Consider the following 25069-nt stretch of genomic DNA (forward strand, 5'->3'; position numbering starts at 1 on the left):
ACACGAGGAGCTAGGTCCACCCATGGACAGCCCACAGCTGATAGGAAACAACAAGGCCAGCTCAGTTCATCCCTAGTTGGGAAGGAATGCTGGGACTTGTAGTTTACTATCAGGAAGAGACATATGGGTTAGGAGCTCAGTTGATCTAAAGCAAGAACAAAATCCCCATGTGTCTGGGATTGGATGAGAAGGGACAGAGGGGCGGGTTCATGAGACTTCGGCATGTTATGGACTCTTCTTCCGAAACCCATCATCCAACTCTTAGAGGAGGAGCTACGAGCACGACGCCGTCACCTCGGACAAAAAGCATGGGGATGTTTCTCTTCGTGGACTAGAAGACAGAAGGAGACTCATTAACAACTTCAGTATCGGCATGGTAACAACCCCCATCATCATCACCCGGACATTTTTCAGCACTGTGAAAGTTTGAATGAGAATTAGCACGTCATGCAACTCTCACCAAATCTCAGCACCGTGCAAACCCCCCCCCGGGACCCCTTTTTGGAAATAGGCACCCCAAGGTGATCTGTCAGGACAGTACATAATGTACAGGTCACAGGGTGGAGATGAAGGGGTTAATGAACAGATGTACATTAAGATGTACTCAGAGTAGAGACAGAATTGATATAAACGGAAGGGGGTGAGAGGAGTAAATGATCTGAAACTATCTTTTTTTTCTGCTGCTGCAGTTTGTTTCACTAGAGAGTAATGAATGGATGACTAGTTCATTCATTACTTCCTTAAAAAGGAGAACTATGGGGTTCAGGCTTTTCCCCATAGTTCTCCTTAGGGTAACGGGAGGACACAAACTAGTGTCCTCCCGTCACCCTAAGCTCAGTATACAGCTACAGCTCGCGGTATACTGAGACGCCGCAGCTGAAGCGGATTCCGACAATTATGTCTACTCCTGCAATGTAAACATTGCCATGTGATCACCACAATCACACAGGTGTCCCATTGCACCCCAGACTGGAATCCCAACAGTCAGATAAGGTGCTGAAATTGACTTGCGGATGGCGCGGCATGAATCCAGACAATGACAAGGTAGTCACCTGCACACCAAGATCCAATGCGTCTTTATCTGACATCAGGTGTACATGGCATCACATGTAACAGCAACGTTTCCGAACTTACAGCAGTCATCAGGCAACCATAGCGCCTAATGTGGTCCCTGGTAACTACGTTTGCCTGATGAAGGGACGGCTGTAGGTTCTGAAACGTTGCTGTTACATGTGATGCCATGTTTACCTGACGTCACATAAAGACGCATTGGAACAATGGACCTTGGTGTGCTGGTGACGACCTCATCGTTGTAACTGTGATAACCAATCACAAGGCACACAGCTGGCCCGATCGGCTCTGCACCTGAAGCCACCGATGCGCTCAAAATGACAGCGGGCAACTTCTGTGGCTCCGTGCACACAGGCGGGCATGGGAGGACGTACAGGTACGTCCTTCCAGGACAATAGGGACGTCAATGTGCACGGGCCGGTCCGCAGGTGGGTAAACAAGGGTCCTTCATCCATTTAGAACATTTTTTTTTTTTTGTTAAGTTTCAAACCACATCATAATGAAGAATTAAGTTTACATTTTAAATGAGTGTTGCACCCGACAGGATTCAAAGCAAAAACGTTTTTTTTTTTTAACTTTGAGTTTTAGAGCGCTTTGTTATACCCCCCTGTGTTGGCCACTTAAAGAACAGAACACCTTAAAGTGGGCAAAGCTGAAAGGGAGATCATTTAGAACATTTTTTACAAACCCGAGTGTCATGTGACCCGTACATACCTTATAAATCTCCTCGTAGGTCTCTTCATCGATTTCGATGGTGGTCACCGTCTCCTCCACATCCCCCAGGATCATATTCAAGTGCTGATCATATGCCTGCGCAGAGAAGGAGCTGTTAATAAAGATCATACACTACACTGTATAGAGATAACAGGGGACACTCACATGTAGCCGCCCCCGGAGTTCCCGGTCGTTCCTCATCTTCACATAGATCCGCTCGTCCAAGCTCAGCCGGATCAGGTCCAGGGGCTCCTCCACCGTGTTTGTGGTCTGCTGCAGTTCAGAGACAGAAGGTGTTAGATCAGTGTTAAAAGGAGAACTATGGGGTTAAGGCTTTTCCCCATAGTTCTCCTTGGGGTAACGGGAGGACACAAACTAGCGTCCTCCCGTCACCCTAAGATCAGTATATAGGGAGCTGTAGCTCGCGGTATACTGAGAGGCCGCAGCTGAAGCGGATCCCGACAATTATGTCTGGATCCGCCCAGCTGCGTGACTGACAGCTGGCTCTGCCTATCTAGAGGCAGAGCCAGCTGTACCCGCCCCCTCCCCCATCCATTCCGCCAGTCGGCACTGGCGGATCGGAGGGGGGAATCCAGCCCCTCCCCTGTCACGGCAGAGAGCCGTGACGGGATCGAGAGGTGAGCGAACGCCGGTATGTGTTCGCTCACCTCCCGATCTACTGAGCTGACCTGTGACAGTCTCATTGTCACAGGTCGGCTAGAACTATAAAAGGTGAGTGAAAAGCACTCACCTCAAACTTCTCTTTTAAGGAAACCTGGGCACTGCAGCTGTGGTGAAACTACAAGTCCCATTATGTCACGCAATGGCTCATGGGACTTGTAGTTCCACCACAGCTGGTTGCCAACCCCCGAGTTAGATATAAGAATTATTGCAAGGAGGCTGACAAGGGACTCTCAGGCTCAGCAGCCACACATGGGGGGGGGGTGTGACCATTATTTACAGGGCCCACATCCTCTACTGAAAAGCCGACTGAAGACAGTGCCTCTTCACGGAGTAGGCCACAGACGAGCCGGAAATCTGCGCTAAGCGCCCTCGCTGCACTCATAACCCAGCCCGCCACCGCTCTCTCACCTGCTCTCCATCGTCCGCCATGTTGCCGGTGACGCGCAGCGGAAGAGGCCGGGCGGTCTCCAAGGTAACCGCGCTCCCGCGAGATATCCGTGAAAGGAGGGGGGGGGCTTGGCCAATCGGCGGCAGGCCGCGGGACACGTGACTTCCGGCGAAGGTTTGTTATACAACAGAAGCATGTGAAAACGGAGGGGGAGAGACAGGACGGCAAAGAGAGGCGGCGGGGAACCCCGGGGACCTGGCGGGAACAGCTCCTCTTTAAATAAGCCCACCCTAATTCATGCACCCTGCCCCCTCCCTGCAGCACTGGCTGAGCTTTGTTGGTCGCCTGTGCCTGCTCTCAGGTGTGGTTCTGTGTGAGTGATTTCATCTGGTTTCTGCTCAGATGAGAAGGCGACTGTCTCCGATGACGGGAAGGCGCCGGAGAAGAAAAGCAGAAGCCCGGCGCCAGGTGGCAAAGCCTCAAGAAAGTCTGTTAGAGGCGGTGGGAAGACAGGCGGGGCGAGTGCGGAGAAGAGGACGGCGAGGAAAACCAAGAAAACTGCAGACGCAGCGATGAAAGAGGAAGACACGGAGAAAGAGATCAAGTGAGTGTATGAAATGTAGAGATAATATCATTCATATCCTCTACATTAACCCCTTAAGTCCCATTTTTCTATCTATCTGCAGTATCTGTCTATCTTGTATCTATCCAGATATGTAAACAATCCTTTTTTTAAAAAACTTTTTTCTAGTCTTACAAATGTTTACACTTTTATGGTTTAAATTCTTTATTTAAGTCCTCACACAGCAGAGTAACAAGAAACACAACCAGTGGTAAATGTACCATTCAATCAGTAAGTCGTTTGTAGAAAAAGATAGACGTATCAGACATAGTCAAGAAAGTATTGTTTCAAAACTACCCGTCCAAAGCATGTAGCAACTCTTACGACTGGATCCCCACTGTATGAGGGGGGGGGAGAACATTTAAAAGAGAACTATGGGGTAACCTTTTTCTCCATAGTTCTCTTCAGGGTCACGGGAGGACATATACAGTGTTTCCCAAAAAATAAGACTCTTATTTTTTTTTTTTCATGAAAAAAGACACTAGGTCTTTTTTTCGGGGGATGTGTTACCTGGCTGCAGCTGTCGAGCTCTCCGCTCCGATACGGGGGTGGGGGGGCGGGGTAGTGAGGGAGCTGCGGCCGCTCTTAACATGTAAAAATCAATTACATGTGCAGCTAACCCTGAAGTAAGATCTAGCGCTATCTTCAGGGATTTCTGTAAGATAAAACCTACCCCGAACTAGGTCTTATTTTCGGGGTAGTTCTTGTATTACAGAAATCCCTGAAGATAGCGCTAGGTCTTAGTTTCGGGGAAACACGGTACTAACCTCCTCCCGTGACCCAAAGCTCAGTATATAGAGAGCACCGCAGCCAGGACGGATCCCGACAATACTGTCGAGATCCACCCAGCTGCGTGAGTGACAATGGGCTTTGCCTATATCCAGAGGCAAAGCCAGCTGTGCCTGCCTTGTGTCCGTTCCTCCAGTCAGCGCTGAAGGATCGGAGAGGGAAGGGGGGAATCCCTGTAGGCAGCGGTGACTGACAAGAGATGATCGGGAAGTGAGCGAGTGACGGTATGCATTCGTTCACTTCCCGACCTATAGAGCCGGCGTGTGACAGTTTCAATGTCACACGTCGGCTCAAACTATGAGGATGAGTGGAAATCGCTCACCTCATAGTTCTCCTCTTAACTTAATAGAACGATACCAATAAGAAGACGTGGAAACTCTATGGCTGGAGCTAGATATGACGGACGCTAGCCGTAAACTTCTCGTGGGTATTTGCTATAAACCTCCAAATATAGGGGAAGAGAGAGAAGTCGATAGGTTAACTCTGTTACAAAAACTAGAGGCCACCACCTAAAATTGGTGGAAAAAAAATTCCAGCACAAGGGGTGAAGGGGGTTCTTCACAGTAAGATCAGTTAGGGTCTGGAACTCACTGCCACAGGCGGTGATTTCAGCAAATAATGTGGAATTGTTCAAGAAACTTTTGGACGATTTCTTAAGGGACCGTAATATACAGGGGTACAGGTAATATACAGGGGTACAGGTACTCCTAGAATGAGATCCTAATAGGTTGGACTTGATGGACTAATGTCTTTATTCAACCTCAAATACTATGTAATAATGACCGCTAAAACAAAAACTAAAGAAATAAGAAGACTCAGGTAAGAAGAAAGGAAACTCACTTCATCAAAGTAGTAGCGAGCATGAAACCCGGACAAAGCAACCAGAGGCGGGGAAGAAAAAAGCTAAAATAAAAACCAAAAGCGGAGATCCCAAGCGAAGAAGAAAAATCAGAAAACCAAAAGAGGGTAGAGGTGTATATTGGGTTGGTAGAGGTGTAGATTGGAGGGTAGAGGTGTAGATTGGAGGGTAGAGGTGTAGATTAGAAAGAGAAGAGCACTAGGGGAAGGTAGACCCCCCCCATATTGTGGCCTGCACTACAACATCCGCTCCTGAAAGCGACTGGAGTCGATTGTTTCTGCTCCTGGGCCCCGGCTGTGAGAGAGGAGAGAGACAGTGTTCCCAGCTCTTGTACTGACTGGGGGTACAGAGGAGCCGCTGAGACCAGCCCCTGTTTTAAAATGGAGTTAAAGTTAGATTTCAGCCGTATAATGGAGATCGGCGACACTTTGCAGGAAATGTTTTGAAAGTCCTGTTGTCAGAAATGTGATACTTTGTACCTTTTTATCTGAGCAATATGTACTGCACAATCCCTGTGAAAGGTAACTTTATTTTACTATAAAAACAGATACAACCTTTAATTGCTACACAATCTATTTGGTAATTTTAAGAGTAACTCCAGCCGAGATCTTTTTGTTTTGAATAAAGAATTAAGCTGCTTCTTCAGAGTTATTTCATTATTTTTATCTGAATATTTTGGGGTTTTTGATTAAAGGAGAACTATGGGGTTAAGGCTTTTCCCCATAGTTCTCCTTAGGGTAACGGGAGGACACAAACTAGCGTCTTTCCGTCACCCTAGGCTCAGTATACCGCGAGCTGCTGCTCATGGTATACTGAGACGCCGCAGCTAAATCGAATCCCGACAATTGTGCCGGGATCCGCCCAGCTGCGTGACTGACAGCTGGCTCTGCCTATCTAGAGGCAGAGCCAGCTGTACCCGCTCCCTCCCCCGTCCGTTCCGCCAGTCAGCGTTGGCGGATTGGAGGCGGGAATCCAGCCCCTCCCCTGTCACGGCAGAGAGCCGTGGCAGGATCGAGAGGTGAGCGAACGCCGGTATGTGTTTGCTCACCTCCCGATCTACTGAGCCGACCTGTGACAGTCTCATTGTCACAGGTCGGCAAGATCTATGAGGCGAGTGAAAAGCACTCACTTCATAGTTCTCCTTTAATGACAGAACCGATCTGCGAACATGATTTGCCGCACATTATGGCCACTAGAGGGAGCTGGGGCGCATAGGAAATCCCTATACTCAGCGGCTCCATCTAGTGGCCATAATACGCTGTGAGTCTTTTTCGCATTATTCTCTGTGCAAAGTGCCATCAATCAACCCCTTAATGTCTTGTGTTTTCTGCATTGTGTTGTGCAGAGACCTGCTGAGTTTGGAAGGAAAAGTCTCGGTCCCGGATGTGACAGTCATTGAAGACAGCAGCACGGAGGACAGTGATGAGGAATGGCAGGAGGTGGAAGGTATCGCTGCAAATTTTAAATCCGGCAATTAAATACCAATCACCTGTGTTCTTCATGCAACAATTCTGATGTCCAGTTGAAAGCTTACAGCTTTTTATCTCTTATGGTTCTGTACAACATGTTTATGATATGTAACTATTATTTGATCCTCTTTTGTGTGTTTAGAGCTAAACGAGCCGACACTGGAGTCATTGCATGCCTCGACGTCCGCTGACCCGGAACCTTCCACCAAGCCGGTAGAGATAGAAATTGAGACTGCGGAGGCAGCAAAGGCAAGACTGAGGAGGTAACTATCTTCCCTGTCAGTCAGGAGTTTAGCTGAAGGATCCGGGAAAGAGATCCCGTCACTGGTATCCCGAGGAAAATATGAGACGCCAGAGAGTGACTAACCAATCCCTGTCCACCCGAAACCGAGGTGCCTGCTCACAGCTTACCCGCCCTTCGAAGTGGTGGCTGCATTCATTTTATTTTTCAGGGGTTTTTGTTTTACCGGCCAGTACCACACTTCCTGTCCTAGAGTGGCTACACTCTCTCCTCCACTGTATCTATAGAGGAATCTTTGTCCGGCATGACACCTCTTCCATTTCTCTTGGCTCGAACCATAATTCACCACGACCTACAAAAATTGGCATGCATATTACTAAGATATCCGCATATAAACTGGCAAAATTTCAGATCCCTAGCACATCTAGATCATGGGGAGGTTAAGAACTTATTGGCTACTTGCTGGTACTTGCTGAAATTGTTCTTAAGCTGAAATTAAAAAAACGAATGCAGCCACCACATCCTAAGAACCGGTAATTTGGTTCCTGGTAACCAGTTTGTAGTAAAAAAAAAATGCTTTCATTGGTCTGGGGGTGAAACAAGACAGTATGCAAAATGCCAGGATGGCTTTGCAAGTGCGGGAGAAGCTGACGTCCATTCTTAATGATCTACAGGGAGAAGAAGAAGGCGGAGTTTGCAGCTTATCTGCGCAGAATGATGAACCGCTTCACCAAGGAGCTCCGCGAAGACACCCACAAGGTGGGAGAATGGAGGGGTTGGTTGGAGCAGACTTCAGTCTCATTGATTGGTCTCAATCTTGGACTCAACCACCAGGAAGAAATGGCTGCTGCCAGTCTACCGAGATATTCCATATATGTAAAGGATCTTTGTGCAGATCGGATGTCCTCTTCATCCCCTTTCATGTCAGGGCAGTGTAAAAAAACAAACAAAACATAAGTGTCATGTCTTGCAAGGTGGATGTTTTTTTTTAAACAGAAATATATTGTTTATTAGTTTTCACAAACAAGAAATGAAAACAACATACAAAGGCAGCATCAGGTGTACATTCTCAGGGGTAACAGCACGGTATATCATATCGTGCCCAGATTCGAGCCTTGCCTCTGCCCAAGTTCCCGTCCCTGATATGGGGGACTCCGAACTTTAATGCCCCCCCCCTGAGGAGGGTCAATGCGATTGAGGCAGGCGAGGACCTGGGTTGTCAGCTACAGGCTAAATCAAGATATCGTGTGAAGACCCTGCTCCCCAAGTCTGCCGGTAAGTCATCTCACCTAGAGCCACCTTATAAAACAACATAACACGACAAGACAATCAGACAACAGAGGGACACAAGGACGAGGGGAAGAGAGAAGGAAGGGGGGGGTAGAGGATTATTACGTGGTCAAGGAGAGCAGAACTCGCCTGCAAGGTGGATGTTTTTATATTTCGAGTTGCAACGAAATAGAAATTTGAGAAACGAAACCGAAATAAAAAAAAGTCAGGCCGAAACCAAAATGTTTTGTATTTTAATTTTTTCAAATGTTTTAATATTTTATTCTTTAGAAATGTTTTATTTTTTAAAATTTATTACTTTTTTATTAAATATTTTTTACTTTACTTTTTGGGGCTTTGGGGAAAATAGAAAAAGAGATTGGGGTCACAGAGTCCTCAATCTCTTTTTCTGCATCCTCTGTTATCGATGAAAAGGAATTCTCTGAGTGTTCCTGTTCATTGATAACATGAGGGCAGAGTATGTTTACTATAACTACAACTATGAATGAACAGGAGGGGGATGTTGAGGTGATGTAGATCACTTCCCATTCATTCAAAATTGAGTATACAATAACCATACTCTGTCCTCAATTATCTACAAACACTCGGCAATCACCGATCACTGAGTGTTTGCTCTCACTCTCTTCTCTGAAACGCTGTCACAGGAGGCTGAGCGAGCGGTGCGGGGAGGAGAGCTCAGTCTCCTGTGACAGTGCGGGCTGTCTCCGCCCACACGCCGGACTGTGATAGGCGGCAGAGCGGTGTGGGAGGAGAGACACCGGCCGCTCACAGCGCTCTCCTCCCGCAGCGCTCGGCCGGCTGTCACTTTGTGTCGTCGTCGTCCCCCCCCCGCTGGGACACAGAGCAGTGCCCAGCGGGGAGGAAAGAAATCTGGGATGCGCCGACGTATCGGCAGGAAAATGGCACTTTCGGCATTTAGCCAAAAGTGCAATTTTCGGCCGATATGTTTCGGCGGCCGATATATCGGTGCATCCCTAATATTATTACCAGGGCTTGAAAAATTTTAGGGTGTCTCACCGGTAAGTCAAAAATTTCGCCATTCGGCATGACCGGACTACAGACTTGCAATTTATGTTAACAATTTTAAACTAGACACTTATTTCTACGTAACAATACTTGCCTCCAGGTGTCTCGTCTGTCTCTGGCGACCAATGGGCTTAAGATTGCTGTCGCTGTGTGTCACGCCACGCTGCTGACAGGATACGCAAGATGCGCAGCGGGCCTCCCCACTATGCTAGTAATAAACGTAGCTTGTCCAAGGGCTAAAGCGGGGGCCCAATCTACTTGTCTCAATACAAAAAAATAGTTTTAATCAAAAAACTAGGGATGCACCAATACCGGATTTTCAGTATCGAGTCCTAGTATGGATATTTTGCTTTCAGTACTCGCCGATACCGGTGCTTCCGCTGGCATGGAGCCGGGTACCCGGATAATCATGAAGCCGGGAAGCGGTTAATGACGTGCCGCCCGGCTTCCTGATTGCCAGGGAAGCCAGCTCCATGTTGTTTGGCCTGCTTGATTGTGATTGGCCGGGAAACCAGCTTCCCTGCCAATCAGCATTGAGCCGGCTTCCCGGCCAATCAGGAAGCCATGACCTGATTGACCGGGAAGCTGGCTCGATGCTGACTGGCCAGGAAGCCGGCTTCCCAGCCAATTGGGAAACCAGGAGGCGGCCATTACTCGCCGCCCGGCTTCCTGATTGCATGGGAAGATGGCTCCATGTTCCCCTATGGCACTGAAATCTTCCTCTGACCTGAAGTTGTAGGATCGGGGAAAGTATCGGAGCATTTGGGTGAGTACAAGTACTCGGTATCGGCACCGACACTAGTATCTGTGCATCCCTAATCAAAACAGTATTTGACTGCTAAATAGCGCTTCTCACTATACTGGGAACTTGAAAGGTTCAAGACTGCAGATAATTATAATAATGAAGGCCCCTGGTGTGTAATTCATCTTATGTCTCCTCACAGCTTCATTATAAAGTCAGTCACTTACACTATGGGACCTACTTATAATCAGTTCACAGAGCCATGCGCCATGGGAATCTCCGTGAACGTTCGTCCTGTGTGAATGGAGGCAAAAGCGGACGTTCTTGGTCAATTTTCTCTTCAGGCCAAGTGTAACATTGTGTAGATACCTCATTATGGCCACTAGATGGCGCTGCGGAGCATAGGAAATCAATACTCGTTTCCTGTGCTCCGTTTAGTGGCCATAGAGCGGTATTACATTACGTTCGACCTGAAAAGGAAATGTACTAAGAACATTTTGTTTCTCTCCCATTCACTGAAGGACACAGGGAACAGATGGGAGATCATGTACTTTAGGGTATATCGCCACCTGCAGGAGAATGATGCTAGGCAAAAAACACTACGGTGAGTACAAAAATCCTATTTTCTCTCCAGTTCATTGAAGGACACAGGGAACAGATCGGAGATCATGTACCGTCCTTCTCCTGCAGGTGGTGATATACCCTACGGTACATGATCTCCGATCTGTTCCCTGTGTCCTTCAATGAACTGGAGAGAAAATAGGATTTTTGTACTCACCGTAGTGTTTTTTGCCTAGCATCATTCTCCTGCAGGTGGCGATATACCCTAAAGTACATGATCTCCCATCTGTTCCCTGTGTCCTTCAATGAACGCAGAGAAAAGGATTTTACGGTGAGTACAAAAATCCTATTTTTTCTGCCTCCATTTGCACAGATTGAACGTTCACAGAGATTCCCAATGTTGATGGCTCTGGAACTGTTAACTCCTTAGTATTGTGCAGGAACCTATTATAACATGGAATTCCTCTGACTGCAGAAGGGTTTTTACATGATGGGCTTTTCCATGCTATGAGCTCATCTCTGACATTTGTCCTTCCTCCAGGTCCACCTCCTCTGCCTCCTGGCCAATGGCATTTACCGTAGCAACACCTGCAACTCACTCGATCTCCAGGCTGTGGCGCTATCTGTGGTTCCCGCTAAGTTTGTCAACGTTCCAGCTCCCCGAGTGGATGTAGTGTATCTGACCGCACTGGTGAAGTGGTGCGTCCATCTTTTATTTAAAGGGATCTCCAACCTTTTTCTTGCGTCGTCTTGTCCTACAGAAAAGGAGGCTCCCTCCTGCTCTGCTCACATTCTGCACATGCACCATCCTGACTCACATGAAATATCTGATTTATTTGCAGGTTCGTATCAACTTTCACCCTGAATCCAGAAATGTCATTGGATGAGCAGGAACCTTTGTCTGGTACCTTGGAGCGAAGATTTGGGGTGTACGGCGTCAGAGATGGAGAGGAAATGGTTCATGTAAGGACCTATTGGGGACTATTAAAGGGTTGAGTGACATTCCATTTATAGTTGGTGTGTTCTTGGTTGACTTACTTGCTGTCCTTTTGGGGACGTAAGGTGAATCTGTGCTTCTCCCATGCAGGGCACACCAACCGGTTCAATTTTATGTGCTCCCCTCCCCAGCAGCTTATAATCACAGTTCCTTTAACCCCTCACTGATCAGTTCAGCCACCAGGAGCTAGGAGAGTCTTTGCACTTGGTGATTTGGCCCAGCACTGTCACATGGGGTGAGTCACATGCTGCTTCATACCCCCCAAGTATTTTCTTAAAGGAGAACTATGAGGTGGGTGCTTTTCACTCACCTCCATAGTTCTAGCCGACCTGTGACAATGAGACTGTCACAGGTCTGCTCAGTAGATCGGGTGCGTTCGCTTACCTCTCGATCTTGTCACGGCTCTCTGCTGTGACAGGGGAGGGGCTGGATTCTCCGATCCGCCAGCGCTGACTGGCGGAACGGACGGGGGAGGGGACGGGTACAGCTGGCTCTGCCTCTAGATAGGCAGAGCCAGCTGTCACTCACGCAGCTGGGTGGATCCAGACATAATTGTTCGGATCCGCTTCAGCTGCGGCGTCTCACTGAGCCTAGGGTGACGGGAGAACGCTAGTTTGTGTCCTCCCGTTACCCTAAGGAGAACTATGGGGAAAAGCCTTAACCCCATAGTTCTCCTTTAACTCCTGGTGGGTAAAAGGAATGACAGGGCAGCAAAGACAAGTTTATTATATGCTGCTGGGTAGGAGGCATTGAAAGTTGCTTTGGCCTGAATGGCACAGGCTGTTTTATGCAGCAAGGTCCCCCCCTCACATAGTACCTGTGGAGGATTTATTGGGTGTTCCTTCCCACCTAATATATCTCTCCACAATGAGTGTGGTACCCCCTTACCTTGACCATGATAGGTGTGCAGACCAGGGTACTTGGGTGACGCATCACCAGACATCCGTCACCAGATTTCTTCACCGGAAACTGGGAATCACTTTTGGGTGAACTGACCCTTGAACAGTAATGAACTGTGTTCTCTTATGTCTGTGTTACTGCTTCATGCCACCATGATTTCCCTGGACTCTGCACACCTCAAGTGAAGCACACTGATATGCAGTGAAGAGCACAACGATGGTAAATGCTGTTGAATATGACATTCGGGTTTTATCAGAGCCTGGGGGTTCTACATGCGTGTTGACTTGAATATACTCTATATTGGTTATCAGCGCAACTTTAATTTTTTTTTCAATTGAAAGCACAAGAATTTTTGTAGGGCCTTGCCATGTACAAATGCCTGTGCACACTGACCCTTATCGTGCTTTGCAACACAATAAAAAATATCGACATACAGTTAAAATGTGATGTCAGTTTTCCCCCGAACACATCTGATTGTGCTTTCTGGTTTCTCTGCAGCTTTTCCTGATTCTCCTGCGAGCTCTGCAACTTCTGAGCCGGTTGGTGTTGTCGCTGCAGCCCATCCCTCTGAAGGAGCTGCCTGCTAAGGTAAGGTTGGCTCTGTATTGCCCATATTTTTGAATGGTTCTAATTTGCTGACTTGATTGCTCAGTCCACGGTGGGACAAAATATTGCAGCATAAAAGAATGGCCGTCATAGATAACTGGTGCCAAGCAAGAGAAACTTCCATTGAACTTGAGTTATGTCAAAGTTAAGTCAATCCATTTTTTTTTTTCTAGATTTGGATAGAGTAGGAAAGGGCTTAGAAACAAAACACAGGGACCCGAGAGGGGTCGTCAGGGGCGTATCTGCCGCGAGGCAAACAAGGCGTTTGCCTGGAGCGGCAGATTCGCTGAGGGCGGCGTTGCCAGGCAGCAGCAAAGTTAAATACGCCGCTGGGGGTCGTATATTGGTGATTAAAATGTTACTGTGCGCTGCTTTGACATTACTTTCTCTACATATACATCCACCAGTGTGCACAGAGAATTGGTGTTGGAGGAGTTCTCCCCGCTGTCAGTCCTTCTCTCTCTCCAAGAAGTCCCCTAACCCATGGTATCATGCCGTAAAACAGTATGGTGGAAATTAGGGATGCACTGATACCGATACTGAGTATTTGGGCGAGTGCTCGTACTCGCCCAAATACTCTCGATGCCTTTTCCGATACTGGAACCTCTGGTATCAGGAAGCTGGCTCCTTGTTCCCTCATCACCAGGGAGCATGGAGCTGGCTTCCTGGCCAATCCGGAAGCCGGGGCGGGTAATGACTCGGCTTCCTGATTGGCCAAGAAGCCGGTTCCATGCTCCTTCTTCATTACACGCCTCCCGGCTAATCAGGAAGCCGGGCGGCGAGTCATTACACGCTGCACGGCTTCCGTAATGGGACTTTTGGTACCGGCGAGTACCGAAAAAAAACGGTATTGGTGCATCCCTAGTGGAAATATTTATTTCTTAAGCGCCAACAATTTACGCAGCGCCTTACATAGTGTTCATCTAGTAAGGATTGTCACCAGCACACCAAACGTTCTGAGCCTGATGAAGGGGTACTGCTGAGACCCCAAAAGCGCTTGTATTGGATGGCGATTTGTCAATAAAGGACTTTTTGCTTCAAAACTTTTGGTGTGCTGGTGACAATCCTTACTAGATCTGCATTGTTCAAGGGGCCGTCCGTGGTCACTACAAGCACCCACCTGCTTGGCAGGTTTACTACTATTCCGGTAAGGAGAGCAGCTGGTTCTTGACTACATGTATTAGATAGTGTTCATTCACATCGGTCCCTGCCCTCCTGGAGTCCCTATTTCGCATGCATAAATACTGGGACAATTTTATACAGGAGCCAATTAACCTTCAGCATGTCTTTGGAGTGTGGGAGGAAACTGGAGTACCCAGAGGAAACCCACGCAAGCACAGGGAGAACATGCAAACTCCTTGCAGATAGCAACCTGGCCGGGATTTAAATCGGGGACCCCCTGTGCCGCAAGACAGAAGTGGTAACCACTACGCCAATATCTATATATCCCATTTTTTGCCAAAACCCTTTTTGCTCACTAGAGTTTGCCGTCACATGACCCTCTGCAGCACCTCTACTAGGAGTGGAGACCAGTGATGCACCACTGCAGTCTAGGCCCACCACCAACTGGACTTGTTGCCAAACAAAGGTTGTGACGGCATCACGCCTCTGGAGCCCGTGAAGACCCCAGCATTGGACAGTCAATGGGAAGTGTGCATGGGCACTTGAAAAAGGACCCTACCACTCTTCAGACCATAAAATTGAAGACACTCGACAAGCTCAATATGTCTCAGGAAAATATTGATTGATTTTAGATTTTATGCTTTTTCAATTGAACCTAGTGATTAGTTAAATGGTATATTGGGGGAAGTGGAGGGGCTTTCTGGACATGATCATTAATGTAATAATTACTTGCCGATCTAGGTTTATTAAATGCTTAGCGTTTAAACGTGAATGTTTGCTCATCTCCAGATGAAACGCAAGTCTACAGAGAGGTCAGCCTCCAAAACGGCAAATAAATCATCCAAACGCCGGAGACCTTCTAACGCTAAATCAAAACCAAGGTCCAAAAAAAAGAAAAAGCTGAAGCAGGAAGAGGAAGTTTTTGGGGAAGACGATGAAGACGAAAAATCTGGAAAAGAAGCCAAAAAAACAAAGAAAAAGGCCAAGAGGGCCCAAGCAGAGAGTGACAAGGAGGCCAAGCCGAGAAGCCGCCCCAAAAACCAGCTTCGGAGAAAAGCGGCCTCTAAAGTTTCATACAAGGACGAAAGTGAAAGCGAGGCGGACAGCAGCGGCTCCGAATTCTCCTGCGCCGACAGCAGCGAGGAGGACAGCGAGTTCTCCGAATGGGAAGGGTCCGTTGAAAGAAAAGCAAAGAAACCTATGAGTCTTTTGGCGGACTTTGGAGAGTTGCCATCAAAGAGCCCAGGGCAGCCCAAAGCGAAGAGCTCCCCCAAAAAACCCAGCAGCACCCAGCCAACAGGAAGAGGCAAGATCATATCAACAGATGATGAAATTGAGGAGATACCACCATCCCCCAGAGGCAGCGATCAGTGGGTGGAAGTCTACCTGCAGAAGGAGGAGAAGTGGGTCTGCGTAGACTGCACCCACGGGACGGTCAACAAGCCATCCATGTGCTTCAAGGCTGCCACCAAGCCCTTCATGTACGTGGTGGGGATCGACAACTCGGGCCACGTTAACGACGTGACGCGTAGATACGATCGGGAGTGGATGACCAGGACCCGCAAACAACGCGTCGATCCGGAGTGGTGGGAAGAGACGCTGAGGCCTTTTAGAAACCCCGACATGACATGTGAAGATCGAGAAGAAGCAGAGGTGAGAACCTGACTTTGTATTCCTTCCAGCCATTGTAGTAGAATGTCCATAATGACCGCAGGAGACGGGAGTGACTTGAGATAAACATGTGTGAGTGCATTTTACCTTGCTGAAGCTTAAAGTGAATCTGTGCTTTGCCCGTACAGGACAGGTTCACTTTAATGCAAGTCTCCACGGATGTATTTAAATGGCATGTTAGCCTTAAATGTCAAACGTTGGGACTGCATTGCTCTGCCTCTCTTACTGGTTCCATTTATTTATATATTAAATTCAGTCTGCACTAAATGCCTAGCGATCCCACCAGTCCCTATGACATCCTGTAGCTTTCTGACCATGTTAAGCATGAAAGCAGGTTAGCATGCTCAGTGTGCATACATCTAACTTCTTATTAGATTTATAGGGTGCCATACCCATGCACAGTGTGCTTCTACTGGCCGAATGCCTCCTTTCTAGCCACATCCCCACCATGCAATAGAGGGATCTGAACGGAGCTCTTGCCCGACCTGACTTAGCTTGATTGACAGCAGGCACAGGCCAAATCCCTCCTTTCTAGCCACACCCCCACCATGCAATAAAAGGATCTGAAAGGAGCTCTTGCCCGGCCCTGCTTAGCTTAACTTGGCAACGGGGACTGCAATAAGAGGGATCTCAAGGGAGCTCTTGCGATCATGTGACTGCTTAATAAAATCCATTTTTAAGGTAATTGCCAGCAATTTACATTGTAAATGGGACTTGTTTGTTATAGAGACTTGTAAATGGCAGACTTCCCATGAGCTTTAATTACCTTCCCTTCACTTCCCTGCTGCTCCATTCAGCCTCTGGGAGTGAAAAGATAATACTGTGTAGGTGAACGAGTCGCTGGAGTCCATGGTTATACAAGCCTATGGACTATGCCGATTGGCCTAGTGCTGTCACATGGGGTGAGTTTAATCGCTCCTCCATACGGGGCGTACTGGCTGTATCCTTCACTGAAGAGATCAGTGGGGTACCGAAGGAAAGGTGAGCGTGTGCTGCTGGGGGGCTATACTCCCCGTTTTTTGTTTTTCTTTTATAATTCTTTCATAAATAAAGTATAGCAGCGAGAGCTTCATTTTTTCTTTATTTTACCAAAGGTTGGACTAATGATTCAAGACATTAAAACTGTATCTGAAATTTGTTTGAAAATGGAGTACCGAATGCCAGTAACATTAGACCGGGGGTATGCAACCTCGGCACTCCAGCTGTTTTGGAACTACAAGTCCCATGAGGCATTGCAAGAACTTTACAGCCACAGGCATGACTTCCAGAGACACAGGCATGATGGAATTTGTAGTTTCAGCACAGCCGGAGTGCCAAGGTTGCCCTACCCCTTCATTAGACCATGTCTGAATTCCGATAATGACTTAATAAATCTTGTACCTGCAGTTCGAATCTAAATTACTCGAACAGCCACTGCCAACCTCAATCACAGAATTTAAGAATCACCCATTGTATGCCTTGAAGAGACATCTGCTGAAATACGAGGCTATCTACCCAGAATCTGCCTCCATCCTGGGCTACTGCAGAGGGGAAGCCGTCTATTCCAGGTAAAGAATACGACAGCTGATCCATAGTAACCAATCAGAAACTTGCATTTTCCTTTTCATTGAGATATATCGCCAACATTAGGAGGCAGTTTCTTGATATTCTACTTGTATATCAAGCCCTGATGGACGGGGCACTTTTTTGCTCCTGAAATGCTTTGGCTTAATATACAGATTTTTTTTAATTGGAAAAATTAGATTTTTGTACTTGCCGTACAATCCATTTGCTGGAGTTCATCGAGGGACACAGGAATTCAGAAAGTCAGGTTATACTGCTGCCTACAGGAGATTTAGGACAGTGGCAAACAGAAAATGTGTTATATATAACCCCTCCTTTGCCTAGCTTGCCTCTGTTTTTTGCTAGTATCCCAGGAGGATGGACATCTTTTCTTCAGCTCTGCTGGTTTGTGAAGAGGACTTAAACTTGGGTCTTCTGGACCAAAGCTAAGAACTGATAGGAAAAAAGATGCAGTTTATGGCCAAAAGCTTGACGAAGCAAAACCATCACACTTGCAGTATATAAGCTTGTTGTACATCCTATTCCAAAACTATAAACGTTAATATGGAGTTACCATGCCCCCTCTCCCCCCAACCCTTGGGGGCGGGCTATAACAGCCACCACTGTTTTGGGAAGACTTTCCACTAGATTTTGGAATGTCTGTGGGAATTTGTAGCCAAAATAGTATTTGTGAGGTCAGGTACTGATGTTGGATGAGAAGACCTGGCTTATAGTCTGTGTTTCCCTTCATCCCAATGGTGATCAGTAGGGTTGAGGTCAGATACTGTTGTTGGATGGGAAGACCTGGCTTATAGTCGGTGTTTCCCTTCATCCCAATGGTGATCAGTAGGGTTGAGGTCAGATACTGATGTTGGATGAGAAGACCTGGCTTATAGTCCGTGTTTCCATTCATCCCAATGGTGTCCAGTAGGGTTGAGGTCATGTACTGATGTTGGATGGGAAGACCTGGCTTATAGTCAGTGTTTCCATTTAACCCAATGGTGATCAGTAGGGTTGAGGTCAGATACTGTTGTTGGATGGGAAGACCTGGCTTATAGTCGGTGTTTCCATTCAACCCAATGGTGATCAGTAGGGTTGAGGTCATGTACTGATGTTGGATGGGAAGACCTGGCTTATAGTCGGTGTTTCCCTTCATCCCAATGGTGTCCAGTAGGGTTGAGGTCAGGGCTCTGTGCAGGACACTACCATGTCTTTAAGGATCTGGCTTTGTGCAGAGAGGCACAAAATCTTCTTCTGGACACCAGACCATCACTCCTATATGAGCTTGTAGGCCATCTCATTCCATGATTAATTTGGAGCTGCCCCTTAGAGGCTTCAACAGCCTCCGAAGTTCTGGAAATACCTTCCACTAGATTTTGGGTGTCTGTTGGCTTTGGGCCCATCCAGTCAAAAGAGCATTTTTGAGGTCAGCTACTGCTATTGGATGAGAAGACCTGACATGCAATTGGCGTTCCAATTCACCCCAAAGGTGTTCAGTAGGGTGGAGGTCAGGACTCTCGAGTTACTCCACACCAAGCTGGTCAAATCATGTCTTTTATGGAGCTGGCTCAGTCCTGGTGGAACAGAAAAGGATCTTCAAACTGTTACCACAAGGCTGGAAGAGCACTATTCTCTAAAATGCCTCTGAATGTTGTAGTATTAAAGGAGAACTATGAGGTAAGCGTCCTCCCGTGACCCAAAGCTCAGTATATCGCAAGCTACAGCTCGCGGTATACTGAGACCGCCGCAGCAGGGACGGATCCCGACTACTCGGTAATCGATCCCGATTACTGTCGAGATCCACCCAGCTGCGTCAGTGACAGCTGGCTCTGCCTATCCAGAGGCAGAGCCAGCTGTGCCTGCCCCCTCCCCCGTCCGTTCCGCCAGTCAGCGCTGGCGGATCGGAACGGGGAGGGGGGGAATACCTGCAGGGAACCGTAAAAGACAGTCACGGCTCTCTGCAGGGATAGATCGAGAAGTGAGCGAGCGACGATATGTGTTCGCTCACTTCCCGATCTATTGAGCCGACCTGTGACAGTCTCATTGTCACACGTCGGCTCGAACTATGAGGATGGGTGAAAATCACTCGCCTCATAGTTCTCTTTTTAACAGTACCCTCCACTGGAGACACCTGAACGCCATCCTTTGAAGAGGTGTCCACATCCTTTTGGCCATATAGCGTATTTTCCTCATTCCTGGAAGCAGTAATATGACATGCGTACATTGCGTTACCCGTATTCGATCGCCGTGTGAGTCTTGTATAGGTTAAAGGTTGATTGTGTTCTATCCTGCAGGTCATGTGTTCAAACCCTGCACTCCAAAGACACCTGGCTGAAGCAGGCCCGCGTGGTGCGGCTGGGAGAGGTGCCTTACAAGGTAATACAACATCTCTGGTGTGCTGGCTTAGGTGGTACACCAGCTGAATACACAGAGGAAAGTAGGATTTGTTTTCCCTGTCCAGATATCTGTAATTCTATTCAGATATGTCTGTGAAGGTTCTCATTCATCCAGGTCACATGGTATATCTGTAAATAAATGAAGGCAACTGGACTTGCTGTATTTTTCTTGAAGACTTTTCGCTGGTCATCCGACTAGCTGTCTCAGTTCAGAATGACTTGTACAAAAATTCTTTGGGAATAAATATGGCGAATGTTGCTCCGATCCACATAATCCGTTTATCATAATCAGGGTGTGGTCAGAGACCTCATGGAGGTAAGGTGTTGATTGTATTTGCATGATTGGAGCTAGCAGGTGTTATGACAGTCAAGTACCCATCCTAGACAGGGAGGAGGACTGGATGGACGGATATGCAAATTCGTTGGCAGGTATAACAGCTCCTTTTATATGTATAACGCCGGGTTCACACCTTAGCAGATTGGAAACTCGCGTTTGCCGCGCGTTTCACCGCGATTTGCGGTAAAAGAAACGCCAGTTTCCAAGGGGGTATCCGGCTGATAACAGCGGGATACGGGCGTTAATACGCCCCAAAGAAGCTCATGTACTTCTTTGGGCGTATGGCGTTTTACCACGCGATCGAACGGGCGGTAAAACGCGCAGGTGAGAACCATGCCCATAGGCAAACATGGGTTTTCACCTGTTGCGTGTTTTACCGAGCGTAGGAACGCGCACTAAAACGCTCAGGTGTGAACGGGGCCTTACACGTGTGTGTGTGTGTGTGTGTGTGTGTGTGTCCGGCAGAGTTCAGCTATAACTTCCATTGATAGATTCGGTCCACTTGGTGTGAGCAAAGTTTTTATTTCCTCATGTCAGCATTTCTCTCGGTGTCTGTGCTGCACAGATGGTGAAAGGACACTCCAACCGAGCGAGAAAAGCCCGTATGGTGGATCCGGAGAAGAGGGACAGCAATGACCTTCCTCTGTTTGGCCCGTGGCAGACGGAGGATTATCAGCCGCCTGTCGCTGTGGACGGGAAGGTGAGCCGCTCTGTCCTGTGTCCCCCCCCTCTGCTCCCCGCTGGAAGAGACTCTCGCCCACCTTCCCTGCAATGCTCTCCGTTTTATTCCGCAGGTTCCCCGCAACGAGTTTGGAAACGTTTACCTGTTCAAGCCTTGCATGTTGCCGATCGGCTGCGTCCACCTGCAACTGCCTAACCTGCACCGCGTGGGCAGGAAGCTGGACATCGACTGCGTCCAAGCCATCACCGGATTTGACTTCCACGGTGGCTACTCGCACCCTGTGTAAGGCTGAAGGGACCCCTGTCATTGCAGCTGGGGTTTGTACCTGAATTCCTGCAGCGTACGTAGCGATCACACCCCACGCGGGAGGCCGAGGCTCGGCTCTGTGCACAGCCAGCAGGCCCGGGATGCAGCATGGCCGCCGAAATGTGGCTGCAGTGGGCAACTCACACTTTCTATAAGGCCTGTGATTATGAATGATGTCATCACACAGGGTTTCTGTGCTTCTCTATACAGTGCAAGCAGATCATGGCTGCTGGCGGGTGGGAGGGTGCTGTACGTAGCTTCCTGAAAACATCACAACACCTTGCCTCAGTACTGCTCTCAAGAGTTCTCTGCATTGATGCAAGCAGTAGGAGAGCTCTTGGGGGGGGTGTTATACAAATATCAAAATGCCTCGCTGGGTGGGTGTCAGTCTGGAGGATTGGGAGTCTTGGGAAGACTGCATTTTCATGCACATGGGAAGCTGAGCCTCTACTACTGAAATCCAATGAATGAAAGGGGTGGATCAGGGTCAGTCAGGCTGGAGAGGAAAGTGCTAGATGATACTGGATGTCCTCCAGCCAGGAAATGAGGTGGGCTCTCTGACTTGCTGCAGCTTCTAATGAACATTGTGAGAAGCTCCCAGTGTGATTAATGACCATTTGAATGTAATTGGAGGGATTTCTTACTAACTATGGTCAGCTGGATTGTGCAATCAGAATCGTTGTGTTTGGGGTCACCTTAATGTCTTTTCCTGCTGTGTGTCCCTGCAGAACAGACGGGTACATAGTGTGCGAGGAGCACAAGGACATCCTGCTGGGCGCCTGGGAGAATGAACAGGTTGAGATCGAGCGCAAGCAGAAGGAGGTAAGTCGCAGCTCGGTGCCATCTCCATGCGGGGACAGTATGGATTGTCATCTCCCACTAGTCTGCAGCTGAACCACAACGAGCGCCATGTTCCCGGAGCTACGTTGGCCCAATAATGACTTCATCTCTTCTTGTGCCGCAGAAGCGGGAAACGCGAGTTTGGGGGAACTGGAAGCTGCTGATCAAGGGGCTGCTGATCCGCGAGAGATTAAAAGCGCGCTATGGGAAGACGGTGAGTGACGGCGTGTGTGCCATGAGGAAGATCTATGCCCCCTCTCCCCCTATCAGATCTCTCATTTATTTTCCATTATGGAGGAGTGGGATCATCCCAAAGGTGAGCAGGAAATGAGTCAGATGCTACGTTTCCAGTAGGTTTAAAGCCCCTTTCCACCTTTTGTAGGTGATTTAGCATTTATTGCGGCAGTGATGATGTGCGCACATTTTCATGACTCGCATTGCTGGCTTTCTTCATTTTTTTTTTTTATTAGGCCTGAATCCTACAAATTCAAAGTTTTCTCCACAGGAACCTCAGTGTGACACCGGGGTCAGATTGTAAAGCTGCCCCCCTCCCTGTGATACTGTGTAACAATCATTAAATGCAAGCTCTGCACTGTTTACAGCCTGCTTTGTAATACTAATGAATATACTATGTAATAATATATAATATATGTAATATACATAGCAGCTGCATGTGCATTCGGTGTACATTGCTGGCATGCTTTTTTTTATCATTACCTCCGCAAAGGTGGAAATTAACTTTAAGCCGGCTGTACACTCACAGTGTATAGGGGATTCCCCCGCTGGGCTACTGTATTCTGACTGCGGCTACTGTCCAGCCTAGAATTTTCAGACTGGCCCATCGCCTCATTGGGGAAGAGTCTTCCCTGTGGCTACTGTTCGGCCTAGAATTTTCAGACTGGGAAGACTCTTCCCTTCACTTCCTGTCTGATCACAACAACAGGAAGTGAGGTGAAATCCTCAGGGTCCCCATTGGAGGCTTTCCCATCTCTCTCTACCCTTTAATCAGCAGTGCAGTTACCTCCTTAATTCCGCCCATCGCTGAAGTCTTTGTCTTATGCCAGGACGACGATCATCTACACGCAGCATTAGGGCAAGTTGGATTCTCATCCGACGAAGAGGAAAAACCAGCAACGGAGACCCCAGCTCAGGACACCGCTGTCTCCTGGCCTCAAAACCGCCAGGCCGAGGATCTACAGGAAGGGAAAGCTAAACGAAAGAACAGGAGGGAGAAGAAGGGGGAAGAGAAGCATTTGTTTCCATTTGAGAAACTCTGACATCAGTCATTGCTTTGAATCCTGACAACATGGGCGTTCTGCTTCTTTCCTGCTGCCGGGGGAACCACAAGTCCCATCATGGCAGACAAGCTGTGCAATCCTTCAGCAGCTGGAGGAATCCGGGTCGCTCAGGGCCAAAGTCATTTCCATTTCTACTGGCAGCGATCATTCTCTTTTAGTTTTATGTACATTTTCCATCAAAATAAATCCAAGTTTATAAATGTCGTGTCATTGATATGGAAGGATCGGGTTACACCTGGGAGTGTCTGTGTATGTCGGTGGACCTTTCAGAATGATTAGTGCTTATCCCACGTGTGCAAAAGTGTGAACGTGGCCTTAAAGGAGAACTATGAGATGAGTGATTTTCACTCATCTCATAGTTCTAGCCGACGTGTGACAATGAGACTGTCACAGGTCGGCTCAGTAGATCGGGAGGTGAGCGAACACATACCGGCGTTCACTCACCTCTCGATCCTGTCCCGGCTCTCTGCCGTGACAGGGGAGGGGCTGGATTCCCCCCTCCCCGCTCCCATCCGCCAGCGCTGACTGGCAGAACGGACGGGGGAGGGGTGGGTACAGCTGGCTCTGCCTCTAGATAGGCAGAGCCAGCTGTCACACACACAGCTGGGCGGATCCCGTCATCTAAGTCGGGATCCGCTGCGGCGTCTCAGTATACCGCGAGCTGTAGCTCGCGGTATACTGAGCTAAGGGTAACGGGAGGACGCTAGTTGGTGTCCTCCCGTTACCCTAAGGAGAACTATGGGGAAAAACACTGACCCCATAGTTCTCCTTTTAAAGCAGGGGTAGCCAAACTCCAGCCCTCCAGCTGTGGTGGATTTACAAATCCCATGAGGCATCGCAAGATTCTCACAGACATGACTCCCGGAGAGGGATGCATCATGGGATTTGTAGTTTCACCACAGCTGGAGGGCTGGAGTTTGGCTACCCCTGCCTTAAAGCATATGTAAACCTTCCTGAGAATGCAGCACAGGTCAGGGACTGAGTCTTTGAGTTGCAAGATTAGGCAGCCAAAGCAACCTTTTAGCTGTGCAGGCAAAGACATAGGCTGGGACAGAGTCTGATTTGCAAGATTAGGCAGCCAAAGCAACCTTTTAGCTGTGCAGGCAAAGACATAGGCTGGGACAGAGTCTCTGATTTGCAAGATTGGGCATCCCCACAGCAACCCTTTAGCTGTGCAGGCATAGGCTGGGACTGAGTAGGCATCTCCACCCACTCTTTAGCTGTGCAGGCAAAGACATAGGCTGGGACTTAATTGCAAGGATGGGCATCCCCAGCAAAACTTGAGCTCTGCGGGCAAACACAAAGGCTGGGACTGAATCTCTTGAGTTGTAAGATTAGGCCTCCCCGCCACCTCTTTAGCTGTGGGGGCAAAGATATAGGTTGGGACTGAGTCTCTGAGTTGCAAGATTAGGTACCCACAGCAACCCTTTTGCTGTGCATGCAAAGACATAGGCTGGGACTGAGTCTCTGAGTTGCAAGGATAGGCATCCCGGCAAAGACATAGGCTGGGACTGAGTCTCTGAGTTGCAAGATTAGGTACCCACAGCAACCCTTTTGCTGTGCGTGCAAAGACATAGGCTGGGACGGAGTCTGAGTTGCAAGGTAAGGCATCCCTGGCAACCCTTTAGCTGTGCAAGAAAAGACCTAGACTGGGACTGAATTGCAAAGATAGGCATCACTAGCAAAACTTGAGCTGTGGGGGCAAAGATATAGGTTGGGACTGAGTCTCTGCGTTGCAAGATTAGGCATCCCCACCAACTCTTTAGTTGTGCAACGTCTTCTGTGGCTGTAGTCCCTGAAGGGGAGCGTACTTGTACCTCAAGGGAGCAGAGCCACCCCATAGCAGGAAGTGTAGTGGGCAATGTGTTTCAAGTAGATTCTCTGTAGCGTGGAACGACCTGGAAAGAAAATGACTG

General features: G+C 48.3%; 2 protein-coding genes across 2 annotated transcripts; one reads left to right on the top strand and one right to left on the bottom strand.

Moving 5' to 3' along the window:
- Nucleotides 1-181: 181 nt before the first annotated feature.
- Nucleotides 182-2960, bottom strand: LSM3 (LSM3 homolog, U6 small nuclear RNA and mRNA degradation associated). Its single transcript, XM_018567246.1, has 4 exons — nt 2878-2960; nt 1951-2058; nt 1786-1881; nt 182-331 (listed from the first exon to the last, which is right to left on the bottom strand). Exons 1-4 carry the CDS (start codon nt 2896-2898, stop codon nt 251-253), a joined length of 306 nt encoding a protein of 101 aa, XP_018422748.1. The 5' UTR covers nt 2899-2960; the 3' UTR covers nt 182-250.
- Nucleotides 2897-23257, top strand: XPC (XPC complex subunit, DNA damage recognition and repair factor). Its single transcript, XM_018567239.1, has 16 exons — nt 2897-2966; nt 3260-3461; nt 6473-6573; nt 6739-6859; nt 7512-7596; nt 10998-11155; nt 11299-11419; nt 12852-12941; nt 14871-15734; nt 17139-17299; nt 19589-19670; nt 20593-20727; nt 20822-20991; nt 21744-21837; nt 21980-22069; nt 22920-23257. Exons 1-16 carry the CDS (start codon nt 2897-2899, stop codon nt 23130-23132), a joined length of 2757 nt encoding a protein of 918 aa, XP_018422741.1. The 3' UTR covers nt 23133-23257.
- Nucleotides 23258-25069: the final 1812 nt, after the last annotated feature.

Source organism: Nanorana parkeri, unplaced genomic scaffold (genome assembly GCF_000935625.1).
Source record: "Nanorana parkeri isolate BGI_ZX_2015 unplaced genomic scaffold, ASM93562v1 scaffold1025, whole genome shotgun sequence".
NCBI lineage: Eukaryota > Metazoa > Chordata > Amphibia > Anura > Dicroglossidae > Nanorana > Nanorana parkeri.

Coding starts and splice junctions, on each gene's coding strand:
- XPC (XM_018567239.1), top strand. CDS start 2,897: ATGTTGCCGGTGACGCGCAGCGGAAGAGGCCGGGCGGTCTCCAAGGTA. Junction 3,462..6,472: donor GACACGGAGAAAGAGATCAA/GTGAGTGTATGA, acceptor TGTGTTGTGCAG/AGACCTGCTGAGTTTGGAAG. Junction 20,992..21,743: donor GGTGGCTACTCGCACCCTGT/GTAAGGCTGAAG, acceptor GTGTCCCTGCAG/AACAGACGGGTACATAGTGT.
- LSM3 (XM_018567246.1), bottom strand. CDS start 2,898: ATGGCGGACGATGGAGAGCAG. Junction 2,059..2,877: donor TGGCGGACGATGGAGAGCAG/GTGAGAGAGCGG, acceptor TCTGAACTGCAG/CAGACCACAAACACGGTGGA. Junction 332..1,785: donor CCTACGAGGAGATTTATAAG/GTATGTACGGGT, acceptor TCTGTCTTCTAG/TCCACGAAGAGAAACATCCC.